This window comes from Pan troglodytes, chromosome 11 (assembly GCF_028858775.2).
Source record: "Pan troglodytes isolate AG18354 chromosome 11, NHGRI_mPanTro3-v2.0_pri, whole genome shotgun sequence".
Lineage (NCBI taxonomy): Eukaryota > Metazoa > Chordata > Mammalia > Primates > Hominidae > Pan > Pan troglodytes.
The window spans coordinates 80,527,431-80,547,457 of NC_072409.2; the positions used below are offsets into that span (position 1 = coordinate 80,527,431).

The following is a 20,027-nucleotide window of genomic DNA, read 5'->3' on the forward strand; positions in this document are numbered from 1 at the left end:
CGACAGTGGGTATTCAGTAATTGATAGGGAAACTCTTGTAGAAGCAGAGTTAGGAAAATTTCCTAATAACTGATCTGCTCAAACCTGCAAGCTGCTTGCACTCAGCCAAGCCTTGACGTACTCACAGACCAGGAAGGAACCATCTATACCAATTCTAAGTTAATTTAGACTAAACAAGGTCTTACTAACAGCAAAGGATAATTGAAATCCCAAACTTAGAAGGTTTTCGACAAAAGTAAAGTTTGCTAAAAGTTATCAATGTAACGTGTATTATCCTAACTTCTAATCTTATGGCCTTAGGCAGTCTAGTCCACAGACATGAAGCAAGTTCGCTTTAGAAAAGAATGGTTATCATCTTTAGGAAAATTAAAAAAGGAAAAAGAAAAAAAGGGGGGGAGAGTTGATGTAAAAAGAATGCTATACGGTAAATTCTTGTCCTAAAATAAATTAACTAATTGTTTTTTTAAAAAAAGGGATGTTTGCAACAAGTCAGAAAGTTGAGCTGGGCGCGGTGGCTCACGCCTGTAATCCCAGCACTTTGGGAGGCCGAGGCGGGCGGATCACAAGGTCAGGAGATCGAGACCACCCTGGCTAACATGGTGAAACCCCATCTCTACTAAAAATACAAAAAATTAGCCGGGCGTAGTGGCGGGCACCTGTAGTCCCAGCTACTTGGGAGGCAGGAGAATGGCGTGAACCTGGGAGGTGGAGCTTGCAGTGAGCAGAGATCACGCCACTGCACTCCAGCCTGGGCGACAGAGCGAGACTCCGTCTCAGAAAAAAAAAAAAAGAAAGTTGAGGCATGTCGAAGAATTATCTGTGAAAGTTGTGTGAAAAAAAGGTTATAAAAGGAAATTTATACAAGAAATGTTGTATAATTTAAAAGTAATTAGACCTCCTAAATGTAAAACTATTGAAGAAACAGTTTATGTGCAAGGTGTGTAAGGAAAGTAAAATATACTTTTGGTAACAAGATTATAAGGAGGCATAAGAATGTGAATTTTTATCTACATTAAAAGGTGAAAAATATATATATTTTGTTTTAAAGGTCTAAGCAAGTTTTAAAACGTTAACTGTAAAGGAAATTCTGTATGTAAACATATTAGCTAAAGTTAAAGAGGTATCCAGTTTTTCTGTGAACGAGACATTAAAATAAAAGCACAACAGGTTTTTCTAAAGCACTAACCTGCTCCTTAACAAAAATTATAAAAAAGGTTAAAAAGAGTCTATAAAATCTTACCTTATGGTCAGACATTAAAAATTGGATAAATATGTCTACAAGGTTTTATTAAAATTAAGTTTAACATTAATAACACACTAATATAAAGGTGAAATTTAGCTTATCTGGTATAAAAATCATACAGGAAGCATTGTTAAATATAAAATGGTGTTTGGCATTCTTTGGTCTAAAAACTAATAAAATAGGTGCTAAAGGAAATTTCTCAGTAAGAAGGCACCAAAGACTATAAAGTCCACTGCTGATGTCCCCACATTTAAAACAAAAGGTCAATTTCTTAGAAATTATATACTTGGTTTATCTTCCCTCAAAACTAAAAGTCTTTTAGCACAGGTACCACCCCTAGAATTTCCAGTAAACCAGCACCAGCCTGAAGATCACGTTCTCATCAAAAAGTGGAAAGAAGGAAAACTTGAGCCAGCATGGGAAGGACCCTACCTTGGGCTGCTAACCACCGAGACTGCTGTTCATACAGTGAAAAAGGGATGGACTCATCACACACGAGTCAAAGCACCACCCCCTCCAGAGTCCTGGGCCACAATCCCAGGGGAAAACCCTACCAAACTAAAGCTAAGAAAAATTTAACTCTTTCATCTATTCCATTACTTTTTCTTCTTTCCTCGCTCTATTGCTGACCATCCAGTTATTAACATAACCAAGTCAATTTCACCTCAAACTACTGCATTTAATGCTTGCCTTGTTATACCTCGTGGAGACTTGCCAAGTCAAAGACAGCTCTCTACTTCAGAAAAGTACCTCTGTCCCTCCTGACTCTCCTCAGAATAGGCATTAGTGAATTGGGACCATTTAATCCAGGGAGATTTTGATAAAGACCCCAGTGTCAACCATGAGTCTTGCCCCCCGATGTAGAGCTTTTATGCCGTAGTTGGTCCAACGTTCTGTGGACCACTAAAGAGCAAGGATAGACTGCCCCAACCAGTTTTTATAATTTCCTAAAACGATACATTCATTTTACTAAAGGGACAGCCCCCCTAACTGTCAGCTAAACCAGTGCAAACCTATACAGGCTATTATTTCAAGCCCCCAAAGTTCTCCCCTTTTCTAAGCCAGTTCCCTTGTTTAAGCCAGTTTTATGGTATGGGGGCTGAGGTTTCAGGGACAGACCCTATTGGATTCTTTAAAATGCATTTCCTTGATCCCCTGCCACCTATATCTGCCTCTAAGCCTTTTTCCAAAACCTCTCACAATGGAACCATTGATCCTCCTCCATCTAGTGACAAGGCCAAGATAGTGATGGTAGAAGTTAAAGACTTAAAACAAACTTTGGCAATTGAGACAGGATACTAAGGATGTAAATGCCTGGTTGAAATGGATCAACTATTCTGTCCACACGTTAAACAAAAACAATTGTTAGGCTTGTGTGCACGGCAGGCCAGAGGCCCAGACTGTCCCCTTTCCACTAGGGTGGTCCTCCAGTCAACCAGGCATGGGCTGCATGGTAGCTCTTTTCCAAGATTCTACAACCTGGGGTAACAAGTCATGCCAAGCTCTCGCTCTGCTATATCCCGAACTCTGGCACCCTGCGGGTCAGCCCCCAAGGGCCATCCAGTTTCCATCTCCTAACACTAAGTTCCCTTCGTGTCTCTCATGACAGGGAGGAAACTTAGTGTTCCTTGGAGACCTGAAGGGAAGCAGTGAGCTTAAGAATTTTCAAGAGCTTATCAATCAGTCAGCCCTTGTTCATCCCCAAGTGGATGTGTGGTGGACCTTTACTGGACACTCTGCCAAATAACTGGAGTGGCACTTGTGCTTTAGTCCAATTGGCTATCCCTTTCACCCTGGCATTTCATCAACCAGAAAAATTAGACATTGTAAAGCGAGAGAAGCCCATTATAGGTCTTTCAACTCTCACATCTATTTAGACACAATTAAAGTCCCACGGGGAATACCAGATCAATTTAAAGCCCAAAATCAAATAGCTGCAGGATTTGAGTCAATATTTTGGTGGGTGACAATTAATAAAATGTAGATTGGATAAACTACATCTATTACAATCAACAGCGATTTATTAACTACATTAGAGATGCTGTTAAAGGAATAGCTGAGCAATTAGGGGCTAATAGCCAGATGGCTTGGGAAAATAGGATAGCCTTAGACATGATATTAGCAGAAAGAAGAGGAGTTTGCGTCATGATTAAAACTCAGCGTTACACCTTCATCCCAAACACCACCACCCGTAATAAAAGTATAACAAAAGCATTGCAAGGTCTGACTGCTCTATCCAATGAGTTAGCCAGCAACTCAGGGGTAAATGACCCCTTTACAGGATGGCTAAAAAAAAAGTTCGGTAAATGGAAAGGAATGATAGCCTCAAGTCTTACTTCTCTCACAGCTGTAATAGGTGTATTTATTCTTGTCAGGTGCTGTGTCATACCATGCATCCTTAAGTAGATGCAGAGGCTCATAAAAATGGCACTTACTAAAACCTCCCTTAACTATCTTCCACCTTATCCAGAGAAGCTGCTTCTTTTAGAAAATCAAGCAAAACAACTAAGCCAAGACATGTTAAAAAAAAAAGTTTGAAAAGAAAGCTGTAAGGAAATACAAGGGAAGGGATTATTAGAAATGAGTTTTAAATTTCTTTTCAAAGAATTAATATGTCCATATGTTCAATTCTTCTACTTTTAAACTTCCTCATTAAGCAACCTTTTTCTATTATATACTCCACCCTGACTCATTCAGATCACCTGCTCCACCCTACATTCCAATCACCTGCTCCACCCTAACTCATTCCAATTACCTGCTACCTGCTCTGCCGTGACTCCCACCAAAGCACTCACCCCATCTTTCTCTTTAGCCAATTGGAATTAGTTTAGCCTGTGCGGTCTAACCCTAGCCAATAGGGGAACAACACAGCAGCAGGGGCCACGTGAGCCAGGGATAAGAACCCCTTCCCCTCCCTTGTCCAAGTGTGCGCTCACCATTGTTCCATCTGTAAGGGCGCACCCTTCTATATAGAAGTAACTTGCCTTGCTGAGAATTAAAAAGAAAATTTTATATTTGAGTGCTATTTCTTCGTGGTACCAAAACTTTATATATAACACTCCTGACCTGTAATGTTTCCACTCAAAAGTCAGCTGCCTGAAGTACTGGAGCTCCATTGTATGTTATCTGTTTCTTTTCTCTTGCTGCTTTTAGAATCCTTTGTTTATCCTTGACCTTTGGGAGTTTGATTATTAAATGCCTGAGGTAGTCTTTTTTGGGTTAAATTTGTTTGGTGTTCTAAACCTTCTTATACTCGGATATTAATATCTTCTTCTACATTTGGGAAGTTCCCTGTTATCCCTTTGAATAAACTTTCTACCCATATCTCTTTCTGTATCTCCAGTTTAAGGCCAATAACTCTCAGATGTGCCTTTTTTTTTTTCTTTTGAAACGGAGTCTCGCTCCGTCACCCAGGCTGGAGTGCCGTGGTGCGATCTCAGCTCACCGCAAACTCCACCTCCCGGGTTCACGCCATTCTCCTGCCTCAGCCTCCCAAATAGCTGGGACTACAGGCACCCGCCACCAAGCCCAGCTAATTTTTTGTATTTTTAGTAGAGACGGGGTTTCACCATGTTAGCCAGGATGGGCTCGAGCTCTTGACCTCGTGATCTGCCCACTTTGGCCTCCCAAAGTGCTGGGATTACAAGCGTGAGCCACTGCACCTGGCCAGATTTGCCCTTTTAAGGTTATTTTCTAGACCTTGTATGAATGCTTCATTTTTTTTTCTTTTGTCTTCTCTGGGTATCTTCAAATAGCCTGTCTTCAAGCTCACTAATTCTTTCTTCTGCTTGATCAATTCTGCTATTAAAATACTCTGATGCATTCTTCAATATGTCAATTATATTTTTCAACTCTAGAATTTCTGTTTCTTTTTAACTATTTCAGCCTCTTTGTTAAATTTATGTGATATAATTCTGAATTCCTTCCTGTTATCTTGAATTTCTTTGCGTTTCTTCGAAACAGCTATTTTGAATTATCTGTCTGAAAGGTGACATATCTCAGTTTCTCCATGATTGGTCCCTGGTGCCTTATTTAGTTTGTTTGGTGAGGTCATGTTTTCCTGAATGGTCTTGATGCTTATGGATGTTTGTTGGTGTCTGGGCATTGAAGAGTTAGTTATTAATTGTTTGTATAGTCTTTGCAGCCTGGGCTTCTTTTTACCTATCTTTCTTGGGAAGGCTTTACAGGTATGTGAAAGGACTTGGGTGTTGTGATCTAAGCCATATCTGCATTAGAGGGCACCCAGAGCCCAATAATGCTGCAGTTCTTGCAGACTCATAGAAGTATCACCTTGGTGGTCTTGAATAAATCTGGAAGAATTCTCTGGATTACCAGGCAGAAACTCTTGTTCTCTTTCCTTTCTCCCTAACAGATTTAGTCTATCTCTGTGCCAAGCCACCTAGAGCTGTGTGTGGGGTGACACAAGCAACTCTGAGGCTACCACCACTGGGACTGTGCTGAGTCACACCTGAAGTCAGCACAGCACTGGGTCTCATCCAAGGCCCGCTGTGACCACTACCTGGCAACTGCCTATGTTCACTTCAAGCCCCAGGGTTCCACAATCAGCAGATGGTGAAGCCAGCCAGGCTTATGTCCTTTCCTTTAGTGCAGCAAGTTTCCTCAGCCCCTGGGGTGTCCAGAGATGCAGCCTGGGAGCCAGGGACTGAAGTCAAAAACCTTAGAAGTCTACCTGGTACTGTATTCTACTATGGCTGAGCTGACCCTTAAACCATAAGACAAAGTCCTTCCCACTCTTCCCTCCCATTTCCACAGGCAAAGGAGCCAGTCCCCATGGCCACCATCAAAGACCTATAGAGGGTACTGCCAGGCTACCACCAATGTTCACTTAAGGCCCAAGGGCTTAATCAGCTTGTGTTGAATACTGTCAGTCATGGGACTCACCCTTCAGGGAAGTGGGCTCCCATCTGGCTCAAGGCAGGTCCAGAAATACCATCCAAGAGCCAAGGCTGGAATCAGGGGCACCAAGGACCCACGTGATGTTCTACCCCACTGTGGCTGAGTTGGTACCTAAGCTGTAAGACAAAGTCCTTTTTACCTTTCCCTCTGCTTTTCTCAAACAGAAGTCTCTCACCATAGCCACCATGGCTGGGAATGTGCTGGGTCTCACCTGAAGCCAGCACGTCTAGATGCTGCCACTCTACAGTCTCACCTAAGGCTCACAATGTACTACCTGGGTATCGCTGCTGGTTCTTTAGGGCCCAAGGGCTGTTTAGTCAGCAGGTGATGAACCTGCCAGGACTGGGTCCTTCCTTTGAAGGCAGCAGGTTCCCTTCTGGTCCAGGGTGTATCTAGATATGCTGTCTGGGAGCTAGGGTCTAGAATGGGGGCCTCGTGACTCTGTCCACTGCCCTATGGTACTGTGGCTGACCTGGTCTCCAATTTGCAAGACAAAGGCCTCTTTACTCTTCCATCTCCTCATGCGGAAGAAAGGAGTCACTTTTGTTACTGCAAGCTGTGCTGCCTGGGGTTGTGGGAGGGGTAGCATTAGCACTCCCTTCTCTGCTCTGGCTGGTGTTTCACTAGGTTGTGTGCACCCACCCCGACCCCCCATGTCCACTGGCTCTGAGCTCAGTACAGCACTAGGGCTTGCCTAGGAATGGCAGTCTTTGTGGCCTAGACTGCTTTCAAGCTTGTTTAGGACCCCAGAGCACTTTAGCCCAAGGTGGTGAGGCTTGACGAAACTGAAGTTCTGACTGCTGGGATGGGCGATTCCCTTCTGGCTAGGGTTGGTCTAAATGCTCCCTCTATGGGTGGGTGTCAGCAGAGTTCAGCTTGGTTTTGCTTTCCACTATGACAGAACAGCACTGAGTTCAATGCAGGGTTCCACAATTGCTGTGCTCTCCCTCCCTAAAGCTTACAAGTTCTCTGCACCATGCATGGCCACCAGGAGATGGGGGAATGGTGGCATCAGCAATTCAAGATTGTCTTCAATGCTTCTTTTGGTGATATGATGTTAAAACCAGGTATTGTGATTGTTCGACTCATTTTTGTTTCTTTTGAAGGTACTTTTATATGTGGATAGTTGTTAAATTTGGTGTTTTTGTGGGAGTGTGTGTGGGGGAGTGATTAATAAAGACTTCTATTCAGCCATCTTGTTCCACCTGTGTTTTTGTGTTTCGTTGTTGTTTTTTATAGAGATGGGGTCTCACTGTTTCCCAGGCTGCTCTCAAACTTCCAGGCTTGAACAATCCTCCTGCCTCGGCCTCCCAACCTGCTGGGATTACAGGTGTGTGCCATCACACCCATTTGAAGACATCCTGTTTTGAAGACAAGCCTAGGCTAAATGACCTAGCTTACTGTCTAATGATGTATATTGCTAATGTTGTCAAAAGCATATTTGCCCATGTTACCTTCCTTAATTCTTGACCATGATTGTCTTCTTCATTAAGAAACTAGGAAATGGAACTTTGATCAACTGCTGAAAACTACTTACTCCATAATAGAAAGAGAAGTATAATGAATGAATACTAGATTCTGAGCTGAATGAACCTTCCTAATTTTCTAAAACCCCTTTTGCTAGATCCAAAGGATTTTGAAAAGGATTTGGGATGTTTCCCATAATAAAGAAAAAAGGCAGTTTATAATTCAGATATTAATGATAAGAGTGTACAAAGAAAAGGTTTTTTTTTTTTGAGTTTTCAGAGTCTAAATAATAGAGTAAAAATAAAAATGAAAAGTTATGAGATCAAGCGTAGGCATTACAGGAACTGCTCAGCTATGCAAAGAAGCTGTTTAAGAGAGGAAATTAATCTGTCTATAACTAATAAGAATAAAGGCAGCTTATATCAGACAGCACAGAAATAATTTATTAACTAGTCTTCAATTTAAACATCTATTATCAAAGCTGATTATTATATATTGCAGTGCTTTTCAAATTTCACTTCTTAATAGAACCCCCTTCTATTTTTACAACTGAAATTTCATAAAATAGATAAACATGAAGCTGTTCTTTTTAAAGCAAGAACTTCAAAATGAGGAGGATAGAATAAAATCCACTTGATCTTCCCTATTTCCACTGCACCAGACCTTAAGACTCCTCTAAGAAAAGAGTTTGAAAATCATCAGTTCAAACAAGGTGTTCTATTAGTCTAAGTAAGGTTTTATTAAAGTGGTCATGAGTAAAACTGATTATGAGAAAATAAAAATATGTCTTAATTTCTAAACTGGGTCCTTGATCCATTCTTGTACCACTAATCAAAGCATGATATCTTTTTAAACACTCTGTGACTATTCTTCCTAACAGAGGCGTAAGCTAGACTCTCTTGTAATTTGTCTGTTCTTTTCTGCCTCAGATCTTAATCTCTGGGATCCTAAGACTGCTTGAGACTTTTTTTTTCTGGTTTTCCTTTTTATTTAATCAAAGACTGGTGAATAAACATAAATACAGCACAATTACTTCAGATCATTCTTCATATCGTATACACACAAACCCATGAACATAATCTGAAAGAAACCTGTAGACAGCAATGAAATGCATACAGCTTTTTCTTCCCTCGCTCAAAAAAAAGTTTAAACACACAAACTTAGAATCTCATCAGCACACACTCTCTTGTGACAAATGATTCAGACATAAATAGTGGGTGCAAAGAAACTATATGCTAACATATGAATAACCTTTGTTAATGAAAAAACAGAAGCAGCCATAATGATTAAGATACATTCAGTTACCGATAACTAGTTGTGCCCCAAAGGGCATTATCAAAAGAGAAATCGTGCTGCAGAGAAAAGCAATATATATGTACACAATGAGAAAATAAACTGCAAGATTAATGCATGCATATTTGATACTGGAAAAATCACAGTCCACCAAAATTTCTGCACGTTTGTTATAAAAGCCCTCTGCACTCAACTAAAATTAAAATGATCTTAAAAGGATACTACTTGTAAAGTTTAAGTCTTCTCAGCCACAGAAATTGCAATGGAAATAAATGTTCAGAGTCATTTTCAAAACAAAATCAAAACAAAAATCTATTCATCCGATGACATGCAAGATACACTGCTCTACTTTCCCAATGACTAGGGAAAAAAAACCTCAAGTCAATTTTTAGTTTGCAGATGATCAAGAATTTTGTATTCCAGCAGGAGTTCAAATCTTTTGGATCTTCTAGCCAACAACTACTGGATTTTCTTTTCTGATTTTCTCAGCGGCATCAGCTTTGTAATTTTAAGAGCAATTGTGTAGATCTGAGTAACAGTGTACACCACAGTAAACATTTCTACACCGCATTCAAACCTAGTAAGTCCCACTTTCTTGCTGCACATGAAACAGAGATTCTTTTTTTGTTTTGGTTTTTCAAGAGACTTGCTTTGCTCTTCAGATGGCTGCTGTGCCATGTCTGATACTGAAGCCTGCAGATCTTCTGTTTCAGGTACTGCTTGTCCACAGATGTACTGTCCAATTGAGAAGATGCTACAGATTCTGATAAAAGTGACTGATTTGATACAGGGCTTGGCTGCATAGATGAAGATGTAGAGTCTAATGTTGACTGGGCTTCTGGGACACTGCCATCTGTGCATTGAACTGGTAAAGATTCAGAGGTTGCAGGTTGGCTTATTCTACCATTACTACTATTCAGTCTTTGAAGATGTTCTTTATAGCATACTTAACACGTGCCATTTGTACTAGGGTTTCCATAAAATCCGCAGCCAGTGGAACAAAGCACAGGTACTTGGCTGTGATTAGTTTCTTGAGCCATGTTCCTCCATTGCACACCAACAAAACCTCCACAATTTTCTGTTTGCTTCACCTCAGATTAACTTCACTTGAAGCTGTGCTTGAGACTTTCAAACAGCTAAATTCTGAACTGGAAATACCATTTCTCCTGTGAAAGGAAGGGAAGTATGTCTATTTGTAAAGAAACAAAGAAAAAAAAGTATTTAACTTACCCAGAGTACAAGGACATTCACGAGATGGTCTATCTGTGTTCGTTTAAAAGTGGACTTTCCACTATTCTGCATTAATTTGGTATCTGGCCCTAAATAAAACAGGAAGATATCAGATATTAGAATCACTGAATATACTCAGAGGCTTGGAATTGGCTGAACTGTACCTTTACGATAATCTAATCTAACCACTTTCCAATGCTAGAGGATAAAGCCCTAGAGAAAGGCTCACGGTTTTCAATAACTCAAAAAACGGAAAATTTTTTCTAAGGATAGTTCCAATGACTTCTGTAAAGTACATTCATGCAGATCCCTCTCTTTGTAGCACCTCAGACAGTCTCAACTTTCATAGATGAGTTAAATTAGAAGAGGAGTTGCAAGCTTCTCTCTTATCACCATCTGGTTTATTTAGCTTAGAGAAGGAATTTTCTGATAAAGAGATCCCCATCATCTTTTGAGAAAGCCCACTGCTGGCTCAGGCTATACTGAAAGTTTCTAACTCGGAATGGAAGAAACGAAAAGGCAATGGCAGTGATTTCTTCTGAGGTGGAAGCAGGGGAGCTGAGACTCCTCTGGAGCTGAGAGACAGAGATTCCATGTTTCTTCATGACAGGACAGATGGTAGGCAGAAGTAAGGAGCTTTTAATGGCCAATGGGACTAGAGCTGGAAATTACTAATTCGAGCTATGGCTCCAGAGAAAATGTAAGAGGTTTAGAAGAAACTGTAAGCAGCAATTTCTCTGGCCTTTCACCATCTGACCATTATTCTAACATGTGTTCTGATAAAGGACAGAAAAAGGAATTTCATCAATGTTTACACATGGGGAGCTGGGACATCTCTGATATGTGGGCAAACAGTGGGAGCGCAGAGCATAAGCTATGACATTCTTTCCTCTTAAGCATTCCTTGAAGGGCTTCAAGATATGAGAAGTTTGGCTCATAGCCTGGAAGCTACAGGGACCATATCTTCTAAGGGTCCTTAGACTGACCTTACCCCAGGCTTCAGGAAGAAGGTAGAAATCATCACAGAACTTGGACATCATGTAGCAGGAACAGCAACTCAATTCCATACAAACACCTCAAAACGCTTTTAGGTGGCATTAGTTCTCTGCTCAGAGCTTCCCAAAGATACTCACTACCATGTAACCAACCTTGGGAAAACTTAACTACATTTGTGCTGGTTGGCAGCCCCACTGTTATTGCTTTCAGGAAAAAAACCTTTCGCTGAAAAATGAGCTTTTATGAGTGGCAATTGTGTGTGAGTAGCTGCTGAAGTACATACAGTGAAGAAAGTAAGTCTAATTTAAGTCTTTTGAGTTTGGGAATTAGGTAGCCTAGTCATTGCCACTCTAGATCAAGAACCAATGAAGGAAGTTCCACCAGGGCCTCCCTAGACGCTTAAGCTTCTCCCTAGGGATTTGGTCTCATTACTTTTCACAGAAGCAAGGAGTCTAGAAGCCTCATGTCTAGGAGTAGATGCTCTAGAAGGGGAGCTCTGGGAATCTGAGTTGAATAATATTCACTGTGGTAAATCTTTCTTGATATTTCCTACTATGGTTGTTGTCACTGAGGGAATGGGGCAGCACAGAGGCTTCCTCCATTTTCCTGAACCACATCATAACCCAAGAAAATCTCTTACTAAATATAATGAATTGTGGTTCTAAATAACATCTCAAGAGGGGCCACTATTAATGATCCATATGTGACTTTTCTGTGGCATGAACATTTTACATTATATTTTTCTCTATGATAAGCATTGTGTCCATCCTCTCTTCATGGGAATAGTTCATATGTATACTCTCCCCCTTCATATGGTAATTCTATCGTACTTCCTCTGTATGTATACCCTCTCCTGTGTCCAGATCTGGTTAAAGAGACTTATGGATGCCCTGTGGTTTTGGAACACAATGCCTTCCTCTAACAAAGGTAGAACCGATATGTTGGAAGTTCATTGCTTGGAAACAGAAGTCACTTTTTTTTCCCTAAGAAACAAGGTTTTTTCCCACAAATCTCCCATCCATCCATCCATCCATCCTTCTACCTGCCTATCTATCTCAAAACCATAGTGTTCTGAAATATATCTGAGTGTCATATCCACATCCTGAAAACTAAGTACCCATAGCTCAGCCATGAATGGAATTTAGCAGGCTGGGGGCCAAGGGAAACGTACCAGTGTAGATCACCAAGCCATAGCACCAATCTGTATTCCTGATGTTGCAGCCTCAGAGTAGCAGCTTGTCATGGTCCAGGAAGTAGTTTTTCCCCTTATAGGTCAGTATTCCTGAGAATTTGTCCAATTTGTTATTGGGAGCCTCACATCTCACTTCTCCTGCAGAAAAATGAAGGTGTAAGAGTTCTGGATCTCTAATCTTAGGCTTTTCCTAAGGATGAAAGGAGACTTAATAGAAAGGAGGAAATAAAATTCTTCTTTCAAAATACATACACATCTTTTTCCTATCCTCTCTCAGTTACTGCCCATTTCTCACCAGCTCCTTCAAGAAAGGCAGACAAAGGTTTCTGGGAACTAAAGAAGAATAATTCTGTATGTGATATGGATCATCCAGAGAGAGAGAAAACCCCACATGATGGTGACATCAGTACTGCCAGATCATAAGAGCTCTGAATCTGAAGAAACTCAAAAACGACTTAAAGCGAACCTAGTATTTTTTTCAAAATGGAAACAACTTGACATTTTCCTGATTAGTAAAGTAAATATGCCCTTTGTAAATGTTTAAGTAATACTAAAATGGTAAAGAAGGAAGTAAAATTCATTCACTGTCTTGAGAAAAGTGCTATTTACCTTTTGAAGTACATCCTTCTATGTTTTTTCTATGTAAGTACTGATAAACATACCTATATTTCCAAAAACAGGTTAATGTTATATACACTATGCAGTCTTTTGTAAATTGTATTTTTCTTTTAATTACATGTTGTATTTTTTATATTTCAATAAATATCAACTTGCATATTGTTGTAATAAGTTGTATAGAAATCACTATGGATGTACCATACTTTATTTAACCAGTACTCTACTGATGAAAATTTAGGTAGGAAAACCCATTTCCTAACTCACCATTAAAGGTAGACAGAAGCTCCAGGCGATCTTCCATGTCCCTGGTAACTGAGATGGCCTGCTTCACTTTCAGGTTGGTTTCACTAGAGTAAAAGACAAGTGACCACTGTACAGGACACAAACAGAACTGTTGTACGGGTGCAGTATCTCCTACTTTTTCATGGGGTTTTAGAAAATAGATGTTACCAGTAGAGCCTGGGCTATGAGTCTGAGCTGTAAAAGTCACTCCCACTGCTTCTCTCTCAGTATTGAGGTGAGATGGCTCTTCAAGGAAGCTGAGTGTTAGCTCACTCACTCCCGTCTCTTTCCTCTCACTCCCTGCAACACACTGCCACTACTTAATCAACTCATGAGATCTAGCTGGTCAGGTGCTCTAGAGAGGCTGAAGAAACATCATAAACAACCTGGAGATAGTACCTGCTCCCTTCAAGAATAAGGAGTATGCCTGTAATCCCAGCACTTTGGGAGGCCGAGGCGGGCGGATCACGAGGTCAGGAGATCGAGACCATCCTGGCTAACACAGTGAAACCCTGTCTCTACTAAAAATACAAAAAATTAGCTGGGCGTGGTGGTGGGCGCCTGTAGTCCCAGCTACTAGGGAGGCTGAGGCAGGAGAATGGCATGAACCTGGGAGGCGGAGCTTACAGTGAGCCGAGACTGTACCACTGTACTCCAGCCTGGGGAACAGAGCTAGACTCCATCTCAAAAAAAAAAAAAAAAAAAGAATAAGGAGTATGGCCAGACATGGTTGCTCACGCCTGTGATCCTAGCAGTTTGGAAGGCCAAGGCGGGAGGATCACTTGAGCTCAGGAGTTCAAGGCCAGCCTGGACAACACAGCGAGACCCTGTCTCTATTTTTTTTAATTAAATTTAATTTTTTAAAAAAAGAATAAGGAGCAGATCCTGGTAAAAACTTGCACATACCTCCGAGGAAACATACTCCACACCTCATAAATATTTATGGGGCCCATGACAGGCTCTTAAGTAACTGCTTGCTGGAATGCATAGACAAAAAGAAAAATGGAATCCATGTTTCAAAAAATTGTGTGCATCAAGAAGTACAGTTGTAGGAATGAAGATCAATACAAAACTCTCCAGGATAAGCTTTCTGCAGATGGCTCTATCCTCCTAAGACCTTAGCTTTTGGATGTTAATAAATGTCTACCTTAAATCCTTTATAGAACATGGTATTTTATCAGTGAATAGATATGTTTATATTCACATTTTTTCCCTTGGAAACTTTGAAACTGTACTCTGAAATGTTACAGTTCTGTTATCCTCTTTCCTGCTACTCAGCCTTATAGAATATGGCCAGAGTGTCTCCAATTTAGAGATGGAGAATGTGGGGTTTATTTGCCCTATTCTGTGCCCAGTGAATGCTCAATTGTTCCTGTCAAGAGCTCAGTCTTGGACTTGAGGGTCCCAAGGATGTGGTGTCCATCTTCTCTTATCCGGATATTTCTAGGCTCTCTGGCTCACCTATTCAATATTCCATCTGAGAATAAAATTAATTCCCTGCCTAATGCTGTCCCTCAGTGAGAGACCACTCTAAGCTGGCTAAATCATCTTAATGGAGCATCAGGAGGGAACACTTACCCATCCAGGTCTGCTGTCTCTATGTATGTCAGACTATATGGCTCACTGCTAGAGAGTAATAGTATATCTGCCTGTAGTCAGAAAAGTCAAAGAAAGTCAGGAAAGCAGGAAGGTGGGCTGTTAACATTACAGTGTGACAAAAGCAGTCACCTTAGGAACAGATGTTCAACCTAAGCATTTTACAGACACTGATTTACTTTCTTTCACTGCTATCATACACCCTCTCCCAAAGCTACTCACACTTTCCCTGTAACTACAGTGAGAAATAGGCAAGAACAAGCTTCTTACTGCAAGAGCTATTGATTTCTGATGCAAAATGGGCAACAAAGGTCACCAAAAGGAGTGGTAGCAGAAGTGCTCCAAGAGTCCCTGGTACCCACTCAATCCAAAAAAGAACAAGTCACAGCCAAAAGAGGTACTCGCCATGACAGGCTGATTATTTTCTAGTTTTATTATATCTCCCACTTGAACATTCATCCATTTGTCCTCCTTTATCCTGTAAGAAAATGACCCTTGAATATCTGCTCTGAGAATTTCCCCAAGGCTCTGCTTTGACAATCAAGATGATTCCCCACCCTCCAAAAAAGGCTGAAAGGAATAAAGACAAGGCTCAAACTGTTCTGTGATGCATCCTTGCTGCAATCAAGAGTGGGGCCCATTTCTCTTGACTTCAGGCTATAAGGGTTCTAAAGCCCTACAAAAGTACCTGTAGACATATAAGCACACAATTTTTTTTTTTTTTTTTTTTTTTTTTTAGCCAGGTCTGGTGGCTCATTCCTGTAATCCTAGCACTTTGGGAGGCTGAGTGGGAGGATTGCTTGAGGCCAGCAGTTCGAGACCAGCCTGAGCAATACAGCAAGGCCCTGCCTCAAAAACATTTTTAAAAAAAAGGTTTTTAAAGTAAAATAGTTCCAATGGTAAAGTGTGTAAAAGGAAAAATTAAAGTCTTTTCTATTTCCAGCCTTTAGTTTTGCTCCCCAAAGATAGCTGCTGTTAATAATATTTTTGTATTTATTTCTGGAAAATATCAATCCATGTAATCACATATAATACACATCTAAATCACATTTAAAAGCCACGTACTAGATACATAATTTTCTGCACTTTGCATTTTTCATTTAACAATCCATCTTGGAGAGCACTTATAGAAGATGTAGCTCATTCTTTTTGATAGCTTAAATGTGTTCTGTCATAAGGTCACATCAATTTTATCTACTTACGTTTTGTTTTTTTGAGACACAGTCTCGCTCTGTCTCCCAGGCTGGAGTACAGTGGCATGATCTCAGCTCACTACAACCTCTGCCTCCTGGGTTCAAGTGATTCTTCTGCCTCAGCCTCCCGAATAGCTGGGACTACAGGTTTGCACCACCACACCCAGCTAATTTTTGTATTTTTAGTAGAGATGAGGTTTCACCATGTTAGCCAGGCTGGTCTCGAACTCCTGACCTCGTGATCCGCCTGCCTCAGCCTCCCAAAGTGCTAGGATTACAGGTGTGAGCCACTGCGCCTGGCCTTTATCTACTTATGTTAAAATTAGATTATCTTTGATCCTCAAATCCCTACTTTCCATAAAAGGCAGCCTGGCAGTATGAGCAGATTCTACAATAATGGTGGTTCTCTGCCCTCCTCTTTTTTTTTTTTTTTAACCCCAATTTCCCCAAATACACAGGGTCCATAAATCCTTCCTCTCTGAGAAAGGACTAAGAAGAATGTACATATTGCCACAAGCATTTTGGAAACATGAGCTATATCCTTGCAACAGTTATATTATGCCAAGAACCCAAAGAGCAGGAAAAAGTCTACAGGCCACTGTCTGTTTTGTCTCTGAAGGCAGGATTGCTATCTGCAGGGCATGACATACATCACCACTTTGCCAGCTACACATAGGCATGGGTATTCCTAGAACACCTTTCCTAAGAAGACAGCTGCTTTGAGGAGGGCCAAATTTTCCAAAAAAGTCCTTTTATATAAATCCACTGTTTCTTTTAAAGAATTTTCTGATAGTACTGTAGAATAGTAGCTATAAGCCTTGGAGACAGACATCTGGGTCTTTGTTTTATTTTGTCTTGACTTGACATTCTCTGTTACTCTGGCATTCTATCTTCCACGGTTGTCACCAGTAAAACATAAAGAAGAACAAGTGCTGTCACATTCTAGCTTCTCCTGGAGATATAAAAATTAATAATTTCTTACATAAGGAGCTGCCAAACTATTACCAATTTGTTCCTGGACATTATAACAATCATGTGTCCCAGATTTGGGAGAGGTGAAGACATTCCTTACTGATTTAAAATACTCAATCCTGTAGTCCAAAACAGTAAGCATGTTCTGAAGCTGTTCTTGCCTTGGGTTGGGGAGGGATTGCCAGTCTTAATAATCTAATAATTTGAATTTCAATTTCTCCCACCAGAGGGACAAGAGATAAAGCCTTATGATTTTGAGAGTCAGTGAGTTGAAACTAAGAATTTCTCATAAGGTCAGGACCCTTGAAGGGCAACACCATTAGTGAAAGAGTGGTCTAAAAAAATCGGCTCACTGGCAAGAAAGTTTGTCTATCTTAGTCTGGAGGGTTGGGGGGGGGGTCAGTGAATGGAGGACTCTTCCCTGAAAATCTGTAACCTCATATCGGATGGGGCTCAAATTTATACTTCTTTCAAATTAGGTATCAGCAGGTAATACCCTTGAGTCAACTCACAGAAACAAACACAAACCCTTATAGAGGGACACAACCTCTCCTCCAGCCACTTAGAATTCCCTTAAAGTTCTACTAATGATGTGTTTGTAAACAAAATTATTGAGAAATGAAAAATGACAAAAATTACAGCTTATAAAATAGACAAACTTTTAAAATAGCAGCTCTGTTTATACTCATGTGTTCTACAAAAAGAAAGCTGTTTTCTGGAACACAGACTGTTTCAACAACCAACCTCACCTCTACATATTAATCTAATCAGATACTCGGTAGCTTACAAAGTCTAACCAGGGCCTTGCCTGTTAACTCCCACCTTAAAATCCCTCTGTGACAAATTCTTCAATAATCTTATAAAACCCAAGTGCTCAAGCTACTTGGGTGAGTTCATTTGACTAAATCCTTTTGGTCAGCAATTCCTAATATACTCAGTTTTGTCTTTTCTTTTTATTTCTATTTCTCTACTTTTCTTTTTAACTGCAACTGACTTTTTTGGTGGTATCTTATGGGACATTTCAACAGGTCAAAACTCTTGAGGAAACAATCCATCGTGTGTAAGAATCAGCAGACAAAATACACAACAGGATTAGCTGCCCAAGCTTTTGAGATGATAGAATTATATGATAAATACTATAGCTATTGGGTGTTCAGTAAGGCCACCATGATAAAGGCTGGACCTCAATCCTGAACTCCTTCAGGTTTGCACTTTCTTGCAATCATGCTTCTGCTCACACTGGTCACTTTTCCTTTAACACAATCTCTACTTGTTGAATTCTTCCCCTTCCCTTAAGGCCTAGTACAAACACTACACCTCTTCCAGAAAGTCTTCCTTGATTCCTTTAACCAGTTATAATTGCTTATTTTTATTAATTCCCATAGTAATTTTTTGTACCTCTTAGGATAGTCTTCATATTTTGCCTTACATAGGAATATGCCTGCCTTCTTCCATTCCTGCAACACTTTAGATAGCTATGACCAAACACTACAGCAGTGGGGCCAACATCAATACTCTGTTTAGATTTTTAACAGAAAAGATGACCTGACCAAAGGCTATAGTAGAATGGACAAAAACCATGTCAGAATCCATTAATGTTCGAAAGACAGATGTTTCCATGCTAACTACCACACTAATAATATCACTTGCATAGTAATATCATGTTATAAAATATTAATTGCTTTAATATATATTATTTCCTTTCTATTTTCACAAGCATCCTCTAAGGTAGAGAATATTGTTTCTATCTTATAAAAAAGAAAAATGAGGCCCACATAGATATCTGAGGTGACATGACAAATTCAGGGCATGCTAGATCTAGAAACAAATTATTTCTATGTCTGAGGTTCTTTTCATTGTCCTGAGCTAAACCCAGCCCTTTTTCAGGACTGGTCCTACCTAAACCAGCTTCTCTAGAAGAACTTACTTGCCATTCACCAGTAGCAGAACAGGCCGGTTGTTGACTCGATCGTCACTTTGATGCCTTTTCTAAAATCACACAAGAAAATGTTCAGGAAATAGACCTATAACAAACTGCATATAGAAGATTAACATTTTGAAATATTACACAATGTAGTTCCCTTCTTTGTAATTCTCCTTTTCCCCTGTCCCAAGCCCTTCTTTCCTTCAAACTAGGCCAAGAGGTTGATTATCTCTGGGAAGCTGGGAAGAGAGGGCAGGAAAAGAATCCAGGGAGAAGAAAGAGACAAAATTTTAGTTTTAAATATCAAAAGCAAAAAACCTGGAGGAATGAGAATAACATATCAAAAGCTGCAGAGGACAAAATCCAAATGATGGGCAGGGCTACAGAATTCTGTCTGCCTGGGTAGGTGCTGGGAAAGCTGAGTATTCTCAAGCAGACTCCTACCCTACCTCCAACCATGATTGACATACAGAAGCTTCTATAGTGGCTGAGGAAAGAGGCCAATATTTAAAGATCAAATAGAAGGGAAACAAATAGAGGCTATGTCCTGATGCCAGGATTCACATAAATATCTTCCTTCCAGGTGAGATTACTCCCTGAGTAAAGGGTAGGACTGGGAGTGGGGCAGAGAGAATCCTGAATTTGTCAGAATTCAAAATTGTCCAAATATTTATCATAAAGAGACTGAATTCTAAGCCAGAAGTAATTGGGTTACCATGAATTGGCAAATTAATTTTTGGTTCTCACTGGAGAGAGTTAAGGTGGGGTATGTATGTGGTTATAAGCTAAACTGAGTTCAGTTATAGAGAAATAAAGTTATATTTTCGTACATCTAAGTTGTGACTGAAAGGTAAACCACAACATGCTAATCCTGGGTTTATAGAGATAAAGTGCTGAGGAAACAAGGTGCTCTCAAACTAGGCTAAAAATCTATTCTGGCAAAATCAGAAAGACCCTCTTAGGGAAACTGCAAGCAGGTCTATAGGACTGGCTTTCCAAATCCTACTAGTAGGCATGGTACTGGGTCCTTACTCTCACCCCTCTATGCTGGGCCTGCTGTAAGAGGCAAAGAGGAAGCCATGCAGTACTCACTGTGAGCCAGTT

At 40.4% G+C, this 20,027-nt stretch overlaps 1 protein-coding gene and 1 pseudogene across 1 annotated transcript in view; both read right to left on the minus strand.

Moving 5' to 3' along the window:
* Positions 1–20,027, minus strand: part of LOC104007846 (phospholipid-transporting ATPase FetA-like) — a 75,917-nt gene that overhangs the window by 23,258 nt on the left and 32,632 nt on the right. The window contains 6 exon segments of the mRNA XM_016960478.3: positions 10,151–10,239; positions 12,318–12,476; positions 13,221–13,303; positions 14,817–14,887; positions 15,240–15,312; positions 18,927–18,988. Coding sequence (XP_016815967.2) covers positions 10,151–10,239; positions 12,318–12,476; positions 13,221–13,303; positions 14,817–14,887; positions 15,240–15,312; positions 18,927–18,988 — 537 coding nt within the window.
* Positions 8,592–10,144, minus strand: LOC104007847 (zinc finger AN1-type containing 6 pseudogene; annotated as a pseudogene).